This window comes from Syngnathus acus, chromosome 10 (genome assembly GCF_901709675.1).
Source record: "Syngnathus acus chromosome 10, fSynAcu1.2, whole genome shotgun sequence".
NCBI lineage: Eukaryota > Metazoa > Chordata > Actinopteri > Syngnathiformes > Syngnathidae > Syngnathus > Syngnathus acus.
The window spans coordinates 28,278,335-28,290,548 of NC_051095.1; the positions used below are offsets into that span (position 1 = coordinate 28,278,335).

The 12,214-nt window shown below is 41.3% G+C and overlaps 1 protein-coding gene across 2 annotated transcripts in view; it reads left to right on the forward strand.

Moving 5' to 3' along the window:
- spdl1 (spindle apparatus coiled-coil protein 1) overlaps positions 1-12,214 on the forward strand; it is a 177,549-nt gene that overhangs the window by 106,745 nt on the left and 58,590 nt on the right. For both annotated transcript variants that reach the window (XR_005099208.1, XM_037262836.1), the window contains exon 8: positions 1,800-1,940. Coding sequence is in view for 1 of the 2 variants with exons in the window: in XM_037262836.1 (XP_037118731.1) it covers positions 1,800-1,940 (141 nt within the window). In the remaining variant the exon portion in view is untranslated. The remainder of the gene's footprint in view (positions 1-1,799; positions 1,941-12,214) is intronic.

The following is a 12,214-nucleotide window of genomic DNA, read 5'->3' on the forward strand; positions in this document are numbered from 1 at the left end:
TTTAATTAAAATAGTTCAAATTAAATAATGAATAAGCCACACTAGAGCAGCGTTCCCCAACCTTTTTTGTGACATGGTTAGATGCCGGACAAATTTTACCGAGGGGGGGGGACGTCAGTGCCTCCCCAGTCATGAACCTCACCGCACGTCACTGCAGTGAGTCATTGTCCAGACACAGTGCAGCCAAAGTTACAAAACGTCCAGAGTTCAAACAACACTTGAAACAACTCAACTCTACTCACACACTGCTGTTGCGTGTTGCTCTAGCAAGCGCCACACCCCCACCACCATTCTGAAATGTCACAAAGTGAGGATGAAATCATTCTCTTGGGTTGGACTGGGCTGATGTTTGTTTAGGAACAATGATCAGGAATGCTCCAAAATCAGTGAATAGAGGAAAACAATACTTCATAGATGGTTTAGAGGCGGAATTAACATTTTAACTCAGCTAAAATCTCCAAAACGTTGGGTTCTTCAAGTCATGACAGATCAAATAAAGTGAAAACTGTGATTTCAACTAATGCATTTGTGGGTAGCGTGTATAGGGGTTCAAAAACAATTTATTCTGTTGTCACATGCGGCACCAATATGTATCGTAATATGAATATTGACAGTTAATAGCGACTCAGGAGGAACGCCTGCCGTTACTCCCAGTCAACTCTAGCGGCACCATGTGAATTTTAAATTGCTCGAGGGGAATGGACAAAAAAACCTTGTTAAATCAGTCTTAAAATAAAAAGGGGGTTCTACAATAAAATACACATTAAGTTATTTTACCAAAATAGAGGTTGACCTAGACACACAATTCATGGACAATGTTTGTTACCTCTGCAAAATTAAACACAGGATGAAATGAGGCAAACTTAAATTAATGAAAGAAAAACAAATAAATGGGAAGCATGGAATCAAAATTAATGGGACTTAAGGAAAATGAATGGGATGTAAAAGGGAGAGGTGTGGCACTTATAGCAGATGAGCGTAAGTATGTGGTAGTACTGACTTAGGTGGCGGACTTGAAAATAGTACCAATGTTTTGCTGCATCTATATGCACCACAGTGCAGGTCTTAGCTAAAGAGAAGTTGGCACTTACGTCTGATCTCGAGTCTCACATGACTAGTAGAGGGAAGGAACTTTGATTTGTTTCCACACGAATAAAAAGAAACATTACAAAAGGGAGAGAGAAAGAGTGCGAGAGTGCGAGAGAGAGCTAGAGCGAGAGAGAGCCTTTTACCTCCAGACAGACAAAGGTGTGAAGTAACCATCCACAGCTGAAGTTTCAGACAAGACAAAAATCTTTGTCAATATTTTAGTCTTTTTAACTGTTCTGTGAAAACGTATTTCCCAATTTTTAACTTGCATCAAGCCTGACGTTCTGATGCTGGGAACCTCAAGCTTGGTCCTGCAATGCCAAGTTGGTTGGGTTGACCCCCGCTGGAAGGAGGGAATTTTTAGCAGGTCTTCCTGCATCTTCAAAGCCGAAAAAATGCCACAGTTACCGGTTACTCCTGTTGAGGGCAGTTTTCATACACAACCCGTGGTCTTGGAAAGCTTCCAATGTGACAATGTAAGTCTCCTGATCAAGGGTTTGTTTGTTTGTTCCAAAAGGGTTCGCAAACCCACATTAACGCAACATGTTGGCATTTAATGGTGATTTGTTCCCTTTGAAGTTGGGTGAGGCACCATCATGCTGTGGAGCTCTGGCTTTGGGGGTTTTGGTGCTGAGGAGGGAGGTTGGGTCCACTCTAAATATCACAAAATGGCCAAAGCATAATTGTCACTATCCATGTTTATTGTTCAGGTCCACATTGCCACCCTTATGCAACTCCAATGTTCAAGAGCTGATCCCTTTCAGCTGGACAGACTCTATTCTATGTTGTCACAGAAGAATGACGAGATACAACATTTGATGGCTAAACAACAGAGACTGGAGAAGGTTGAGGTGAGTGTTGATCAATTTGGAAATTGTGTGTGTGCTGGCGAGACATTTACTTATCCCCTCTTTCGATACCAATTCGATACCAACACGCAGAAAATATACGTTGATACTTTTTGTGGTACCGACTACTAAATATTCAACTTTTCACTCGCCGAGCTGTATCGATTCTTGCCGGAACTGAAGGGGGCAGTATACGCATGTGAGCACCACGGAACAGCAGTCATCGGCGCTGAAGAAGAAGGAAACTTTCAGTCTTTCATAACAATGGCTTCAGCAAGTGGGAGTGGAAGTCCTTGTTGAGAAGCCAGGTTGCTCAGAGAGTCATGTGTGTGGATGTATTTTGCATTCGAGGCGGCTGCAACCGGAGCAATTACACAGGGATGAGAATGGCAAATGTGAAAAAACACTGAAAAATAGCCTGGGGTCTGGGGGGGCCGATGATGTATATATTAAACAAAAGTAAAAGTAGCCGGGGTTCTGGGGGGGCCGATGATATGAAGATTTATTCTTTAACGATAACATGACAATATCATGACAATAGCGTAACATTAGCTTACATGTAACATGTTACTTTCTAAACCCACATTCTTGTAAAAGTAAAAAAGTACCTTTGTGTTTTTTTGTTTCGATGTGCTCCTTAATGTTCCTAGCGCCGCAACCTCCATATCTTGACAGCAAATACACAAAACCTTCCCCGGGACATCTACTTTACGATATGTTCCGTCAGGCACGTGGTTACGGACTGTGTTCCGAGTTGTACAATTACGCTGCTCTCGAGCCATGCCCATCTGAAGCAGTTCTTGATCCCGTTCAGCTTGTCTATTTCCCTGGCACAATCCTTATGGTGGCGAAAACGTTTGCTGAGTAGGCCCTAGATCTATCTAACTAAATAACTCGTCTACAAGTGATGAAAACCCAATCGCAAATTTACATTGTGGCGGTGTAAAAACACTAGTTCTCCGCGCAAGTTAAGTTAACAAGTGGAAATGATGTGACGTAAGTAGCGCCAAAATGCTGCCAAAAATAAGGCGGATGTTGTCGCATCACTGCTGCCAGTGAGTTAGGTGTACAGAGGCAAGCTGATTTCCGTACTCACAGCTTAACTAATTTTGCCTTGAGATGTGCCAAAAGATGCCGTCGCGGCGGGCAGGCGAATGATCGCGAGTCGCCGAGGCTAACGTTGCCCGGCCAGCTGGCCGGCCGCTTCCATACCCCCCCCCCCCCTATATATAAAAAAAACTTTCTCAACGGATTTACACGATTCACGAAAATGATACTTTCGACGGAAAAAAACATGGAAATCCGCGGTTCCACGGACAATTCTCATCCCTGATTACAGATTCGAACAAGCCAACGTGAAAAAACTGCTTGAGGTTTGAGGCTTGAGATGCTCCATGCCACTGCTGCTCTTTTTTATGTATATAGTTGAATATTGTTATTTATTAGGGGTTTTGTCACGGTACGATATCATATCGATACAAAGAACTACGATACGATATTTGCCGATATCTTAAAGCCTGCTGTGATTCATTCACGATACATCACGATATAGTGCTCTACGATCGATATAGAACAATATCCTGATTTATAACAATTCATACGCAAAATCAACAAGGTACTGCAAACTCTTTATTTAGGAAATTACAAGAGTATTGTAGTATACAAAGTGCTTATTTTAACACTGAACTTTATCAAATTCCTATAATTTCCTCGTCTTCTTGGACACTAGCCATAGCACCAGCCCAGGAGCCACGTAGTTGTCGGCTCCCCTTTCACGTGCCTGCTCTGCTCACAACACAACACGCCGCGCACTGCTCCCGGAAAGAGGAAGCAAGCAACAATGAACTGGATTTCAAAATAAAGTCGCGTCTAATGTCCGAGGTAAAAAACGGGCGATATAGATCGATGTTTACGTTTAGCATCGATGCCAACAAATCGTAGAGCATTATATCGATTATTCGATGTGTATCGATGAATCGTTACACCCCTATTATTTATTATCAGTCTTGCTTGTTTTTATAGATGTGACTTAAAGGCTTCATGCCACTGCTGATAAGTTTACTATACGGTTTAAGCAGTTTTAAATAAATTTGTGGTTTTAAAAGTAAGTGGATACTGTTGTTTTGTTGTTTTTTACCTTGGTACTGAATTACAGTAATCCCTCGCTACTTCGCGTTTCGTTTATCGCCTGCTTCACGACATGGTGGATTTTTTTTCCAAATTAAAAAACATTTAAAAGTAAAAATAAAACATCTAAATTGAGGAAACGTGTCTAACCTTTAGGACAATGTAGTATTGCTCCAAATGTTCGTTTACAATCCTTTAGAGGTCCGTTTTCGCGCACGATCGCGAATTAGCACGATCGCGAATTAGCATCTTTCCGCTAACTCGTTAGTCTGCCCAGTACTTCTTGTTGGTGACCGTGTTTCGCGGATTTCACTTCTCGCGGGTGGTTTCTGGAACCAATTATCCGCGATAAACGAGGGATTACTGTAGTATCGAGAATCGTGGTAATTCACAAGTATTGTTTTTCAACTTGGTACCGAATTAGTATTGAGAATTGTGGTAAATCACAAGTATTGGTACCGACTACTGAAATTCTGGTATCGTGACACCACTACCCCTAACCCCTCATTTACTTTATAGGCCCCACTATAAATGATAAAGTAGTTTCTTCATGCTAGTTGGCCAGTCAGACAGCCAGCTACTTTTCTCCTCATCGCATGTCAGGTGACCACCATGTGTTATGATAGCTTTTTATTGTTGTTTTTTTATCCACAATAGAAAGTTAATTATTGTGCATATATGTGTGTATATATGTATATATATATATATATATGTATGTATGTATATATATATATATATATATGTATATATATATATATATGTAGTATATGTATATAGTATATGTAGTATATATATATATATATATATATACTACATATACTATATATATACTATATACTATATATATACTATATACTATATATATATATATATATACTATATATATATATATATGTAGTATATATACACTAGTATATGTGTGTGTGTATATATATATGTGTATATATATATATATATATATGTGTATACGTGCCTTGCGAAAGTATTCGGCCCCCTTGAACCTTTCAACATTTTGCCACATTTCAGGCTTCAAACATAAAGATATAAAAGTTTAATTTTTTGTCAAGAATCAACAACAAGTGGGACACAATCGTGAAGTGGAACGAAATTTATTGGATAATTTAAACTTTTAACAAATAAAAAACGGAAAAGTGGGGCGTGCAATATTATTCGGCCCCCTTGCGCTAATACTTTGTAGCGCCACCTTTTGCTGCAATTACAGCTGCAAGTCGCTTGGGGTATGTCTCTATCAGTTTTGCACATCGAGAGACTGGAATTCTTGCCCATTCTTCCTTGCAAAACAGCTCGAGCTCAGTGTGGTTGGATGGAGAGCGTTTGTGAACAGCAGTCTTCAGCTCTTTCCACAGATTCTCGATTGGATTCAGGTCTGAACTTTGACTTGGCCATTCTAACACCTGGATACGTCTATTTGTGAACCATTCCATTGTAGATTTGGCTTTATGTTTTGGATCATTGTCCTGTTGGAAGATAAATCTCCGTCCCAGTCTCAGGTCTTTTGCAGACTCCAACAGGTTTTCTTCCAGAATGGTCCTGTATTTGGCTCCATCCATCTTCCCATCAATTTTAGCCATCTTCCCTGTCCCTGCTGAAGAAAATCAGGCCCAAACCATGATGCTGCCACCACCATGTTTGACAATGGGGATGGTGTGTTCAGGGTGATGAGCTGTGTTGCTTTTACGCCAAACATATCGTTTTGCATTGTGGCCAAAAAGTTCGATTTTGGTTTCATCTGACCAGAGCACCTTCTTCCACATGTTTGGTGTGTCTCCCAGGTGGCTTGTGGCAAACTTTAAACGATACTTTTTATGGATATCTTTGAGAAATGGCTTTCTTCTTGCCACTCTTCCATAAAGGCCAGATTTGTGCAGTGCACGACTGATTGTTGTCCTATGGACAGACTCTCCCACCTCAGCTGTAGTTATCTGCAGTTCATCCAGAGTGATCATGGGCCTCTTGGCTGCATCTCTGATCAGTCTTCTCCTTGTTTGAGATGAAAGTTTGGAGGGACGGCCGGGTCTTGGTAGATTTGCAGCGGTCTGATACTCCTTCCATTTCAATATAATTGCTTGCACAGTGCTCCTTGAGATGTTTAAAGCTTGGGAAATCTTTTTGTATCCAAATCCGGCTTTAAACTTCTCCACAACAGTATCTCGGACCTGCCTGGTGTGTTCCTTTGTCTTCATGGTTCTCTCTGCGGTTTAAACAGAACCCTGAGACTATCAAAGAGCAGGTGCATTTATACGGAGACTTGATTACACACAGGTGCATTCTATTTATCATCATCAGTCATTTAGGACAACATTGGATCATTCAAAGATCCTCACTGAACTTCTGGAGTGAGTTTGCTGCACTGAAAATAAAGGGGCCGAATAATATTGCACGCCCCACTTTTCAGTTTTTTATTTGTTAAAAAAGTTTAACACTTCACGATTGTGTCCCACTTGTTGATTCTTGACAAAAAATTAAAATTTTATATCTTTGTTTGAAGCCTGAAATGTGGCGAAATGTTGAAAGGTTCAAGGGGGCCGAATACTTTCGCAAGGCACTGTAAATAAATGATACATTTATCGTATTGGCCCGAATATAAGATGAGGTGTTTTGCATTGAAATAAAACTGAAAAAGGGGGGGTCGTCTTACATTCGGAGTCTAGACATTCGGGTCTAGACATTCATTCACAAAGCTAGATGGCGCCAGATTAAAGCGAATGCTGAACTCAACTCCCTAGGCCAACGCGAACCCCTGTCACGAAGAAGAAAAAGAAAAATAGCGATAGCACTAAGAAGAAACATAAAAAATAGCGGTAAGAAAGAAAAGAGAAGAAAATAAGAGAAGAGATAACAGAAAATGGACAAATGTAGTGACAATCTGGATAAAAGTGGGCCAAAGATCGGCCAGGTTAACCGGCGTCTGAGTAGAAGTTACGATGCAAACTTCAAGAGGATGGTGATAAATGAGGCAGAGTCTTCAAACAATTGCAAAGTGGCTGTGAAATATAGTGTCACAGAGTGCAATGTATGGAGATGGAGAGCTAAGAAAGATTGCCTAAAAAAATGATCACAATCAGAGAAAAGCTTTCCATGGTCCTCAGAGCGGCCGTTTTCAAGAGCTTAACAGGAACGAAACGAAAGGACGGGATGCCCATCAGCAGAGCTGTCTTTCAGCTCAAGGCCGTGCAAATAGCCAAAGAGCTAAACATACCCACCGCTGACTTCAAAGCAAGCCTCAGCTGGTGTAAAAGAATGATGCGGCGTAACGTACCAACGCTGCGACACAGAACAAGTCTAGCCCAGAGCCTGCCCTCTGACTTTGCAGAGCATCTGTTGTCTTTTCAGCGCTATGTGATCAACTTAAGATAAAAACACTCTTACCCACTGGATCAGATTGGCAATGCTGATCAGACACCTGTGTTTTTTGACATCCCAACACCTGTCACTGTACACAAGAAAGGTGAGAAATCAGTTATTATAAAATCCACTAGAAATGAGAAGAGCCGCGTTACCGTCATGTTAGCCTGTCTCGCAGACGGAACCAAACTCCCTCCGTATATGGTTTTAAAACATGAGACAGTACCTAAGGAGGCAATGCCAGCTGGCATTATTGTACATGCCCAGGAAAAGGGCTAGATGGAGACCAAGCTTGTAGTGGACTGGCTCAAAGTTGTGTGGGGCGGATTGCGTGGAGGACTCCGAAAAAGGATGAACGTGCTGATTTTGGATGCATTTCGTGGACACTGGTCTGAACCAGTCAAAAAACAAGTGAAGGCGATGAACGGTGACTGAGTGATCATTCCAAGGGGAATGATAAGTCAGCTGCAGGTGTTGGATGTTGTGGTCAACAAACCAATCAAAGACGATCTGCGAAAGAAATACACAGAGTGGCTCCTGTCTGTTGATCACGCACTCACACCAACAGGAAAATTCAGAAGCCTCCGGTACGTTTGCTCTGTGAGTGGATCCTCCACGCATGGGATGCAGTTTCCCCAAAGAGCATCATCCACGGGTTTAAAAAATGTTGCATATCAAATGCCCTGGACGGCAGTGAGGATGATGTGCTATGGGAGGAGCCAGCTTGAGCCAGAGGATGGGAGTGAGGGCAGTGACACTGAGCACAGCAAGGAAGAGGATGTTTGTGAGGAGTAATGTTCTGACATGACAGATCTCAGCTACTCTCAACTTTAAACCAGTTTGCATCATTTTATTGCAATGTTTTTCCTTATTCAGATTTGTTTGTTAGAGTTCACTTTGATGGTTAATGCAGTTATTACAATTTTGTTGTTTTATCACAGTAGATTGGTTTAGGTATTTACATTTCAAAAACTAGAAGCCATTCATTTACAAATGTGATTGCACTTTAGTTTACAAATTAAAATATTCAGATATTAAGATGTCATAGACAGTTTTTGCATGATTTGTATAAAAATTAAAATTAGTGTACAAAAATTCTTTATGCAAACGAGGGGGTCGTCTTATAATCGGGGTCGTCTTATATTCGGGCCAATACGGTATAATAAAAAAACGTATACAAATAAAATTCACCATTAAATATCTGCTCCGTAGCTTTGCGGGCTTGACCGGGGGAACGTGTTACGTGACCGGGACGAGCGTCTTGACCTGAATTAATTGATCGTCAATAATTTTTTATTTATTTATTTTTCTTCTGTGTGGCCCGGTACCAAATGACCCACGGACCGGTACTGGTCCGCGGCCCGGTGGTTGGGGACCCCTTTCCCAACCACCGGGCCGCGGACCAGTACCTAGGCTTAGAAGAACCCATGGTGCTAATTGTTGAGGCAAGACCAGATGAGTCTGGGCATTTAACACCTTTAAGATTGAGACTGGTCTGTTCAGATAATGATCGTGAGCAATCCATTACTAGCAGGTCTCAGTTTCCCAAGGGGGGGGGGGGGGGGTCAGTACAAGGTATTACCGTAATCTTCGGACTAAAAGTCGCTCCGGAGTACAAGTTGCATCAGCCATAAAATGCCCAAAAAAGTGAAAAAAAACATATAAGTCGCTCCGGAGTATAAGTCGCATTTTGGGGGGCAATTTATTCGACAAAATCCAACACCAAGAACAGACATGAACGAGCAACAACAGGCTAAACCAGGGGTGGGCAAACTTTTTGACTTGCGGGCCGAACTGGGTTCTAAATTTGGACCGGAGGGCCGAACCAGGAGCAGATGGATGTAATGTTTGTGTGAAGTCATATAAACGACCTGTAAAGGTCATTGCATAAAAGGTTTTGGCCTTTAGTAGGTAGTAAAGCATGGATATTCAAAAAATGTTTTTTGAAAACAAATGCATTTATTAACAGCATTAAAAAAAAAAAAAATCACTAAAAAACTGCTATCAGTGATTCTCATAAAATACGACACTGTTATTATGAATAACAGTCTCCATCACTTCAGTGCCTGCAGGTCAGATTAATGAAAGATGTTTATCTTATGAGATCACATCAAACGGCAAACATTCTGACCAAATATATCATCTTGAAGAATCGGTGAAAGCATACATCCAAATAAAGTAATCAAAACGGCAACATGGTGAGGGGTATCTGAAAATCAGAGTTTTAACTCACAAACACCTGGTAACAGAGGTGAGGAAACGGGAAACACTTCCTTAAAGTAAGCCTTAAGAACTTTACAGGTTAAGATTAGTCGCAAACAAGTGGTGCATCAATGTCCTTGAGCATCCTGCATTGTTTGAAAATGAGAATGGTCGCTAGTTTCAATCCCTGCTATTTGTACAAATCATATTCAAAATGCATTTTTTTACAACAAACTTGAGAGCCTCCCCTTCATTTTCAGTGGGAACAGTGTTGTTGGTCTCCCTTTTTTGCTCGTGCGTCATAGTCTGGAGTAAAATTTGTTGTGGCAATTCTTAGGAGAGATCCGAGGTGTTGGTCCGTTTACCTAGATCTGTGACGGGTTGATGTTGATGTTCATGTGGCTGAACGTCACGTCGCGTACGTCGAGCCAAATTGGCCACTCTTTTTTAAACACTCAGCACTCAGTGTCCACCTTGCTTTTCCTTGGGCGACTCATTTTAATGGAAGGATTCCAGGGGAAGGTTTGTGGGTGGCTTTAGCGTAAAACTGTATCTGAAAGCTCAGCGCGCGAATTACAAGAATGCTGTCGTCACAGCCCACGGTCTAAATTCGGCACTGATACAAATAGAGCGCGAGTGCGCCATGTCCGTACTACTGAGTACGTACACGCACTTGTGAGTGTGCACCGAGCTTTCTGACACGGCTTCCGGTAGTAAATGCGCAGGCGAGCGGTTCCCCATCTACTGGGGAAACGCAGTCATTGCAGGCAAAATGACCAAAAACGGATTAAACGGTCCCGTGGGCCGGATGTGGCCCGCGGGCCGTAGTTTGCACATACCTGGGCTAAACGATAGGTATGCTAACGTGACAAACACAAACAAAGAGCTGAGAACGGGCCTGACGTAACATTCAGAGTTATTAAAAAAAACTAGCGTTTTTTCCATGTATAATGCGCAAAATTTAACTAATTTATTGTCCTAAAATCTGGGGTGCGCATTATACATTTTCTTTTTTTTGTGAAGAAAATCATGGTACAACAATTTTTGAAGAAAATCTTGTCACGGATGGTTCTTTACAACGTCACTTTCCTCTCTCTTCATTTTAACCTAACTGATCGCGGTGGTGCCTTTCTGGGCAGTCGGAGAAATCAACGCCAACAAAAAAAATACATCCAGCCTAGTTAAGAAATCACCAGAAAGATCACCATGACAATTGTGAATAATAAATAAATAATTATTATATATATTATATACCGTTTTTTCCCATGTATTATGCGCACAATTTAACTAATTTATTGCCCTAAAATCTGGGGTGCGCATTATACATGGATACAATTTGTTTTTTAATTTTTTTTTGTTTTTTCTTTTTTTTTTTTTTGTGAAGAAAATCATGGTACAACAATTTTTGAAGAAAATATTGTCACGGATGGTTCTTTACAACATCACTTTCCTCTCTTTTCATTTTAACCTAACTGATCGCGGTGGTGCCTTTCTGGGCAGTCGGAGAAATCAACGGCAATAAAAAAAATACATCCAGCCTAGTTAAGAAATCACCAGAAAGATCACCATGACAATTGTGAATAATAAATAAATAATTATTATATATATTATTATTATTATTATTATAATAATAAATAATTGTGATAAATAACTGGAACATCACTCAAATATTGGTGATCCCGTTGAGAGTCTCACATATTTCTTCGCTATCGAGTTTGCTACTGCATGCGCAGTGATACTGACCGGCAGAATAACATCCGGTTGTTCCCAAAGATGATCTTTTTTCTGAAATAATTTTATGTTTACGGATTTAAGTAACCCGGCCGGGTCATACCAAAGACTATAAAAATGGGACCCATTGCCTCCCTGCTTGGCACTCAGCATTAAGGGTTGGAATTGGGGGTTAGATCACCAAATGATTCCCGAGCGCGGCGCCGCTGCTGCTCACTGCTCCCCTCTCCCCCAGGGGATGGATCAAAATCACACGGGGATGGGTCAAATGCAGAGGACAAATTTCACCACACCCAGACGCATGTGTGACGATCATTGGGACTTTAAAAAAAAAAACATTTAAAAAAAAAAAAAAAAAGAAAAAAGTCAAAATTTGGGTGCGTATTATACATGGGTACAGGCTTTTTTCCAGCATCGACATGCCATTTCTAGGGTGCGTATTATACATGGGGGCGCATTATACGTGGAAAAAAACGGTATTACATAAATAACAGGTTTATAAAACCATCTGTGTCACTCCAATTCATTAAATCCATCGATCGTCCTTTGTCAACAATGGGTGCGCGCCACTGACGGCGCTTGCACTTCAAAATATTCCACAGGCCCATATAACGATATATAAATTAGATATCAAATAACTATTATATAGGCGGCTCGGTGGCGCACTGGCTAGCACGTCCGCCTCACAGTAAGGAGGGTGCGGGTTCGATTCCACCTCCGGCCCTCCCTGTGTGGAGTTTGCATGTTCTCCCCGTGTCCGCGTGGGTTTTCTCCGGGCACTCCGGTTTCCTCCCACATCCCCAAAAACATGCTTGGTAGGCTGATTGAGCGCTCCAAATTGCCCCTAGGTG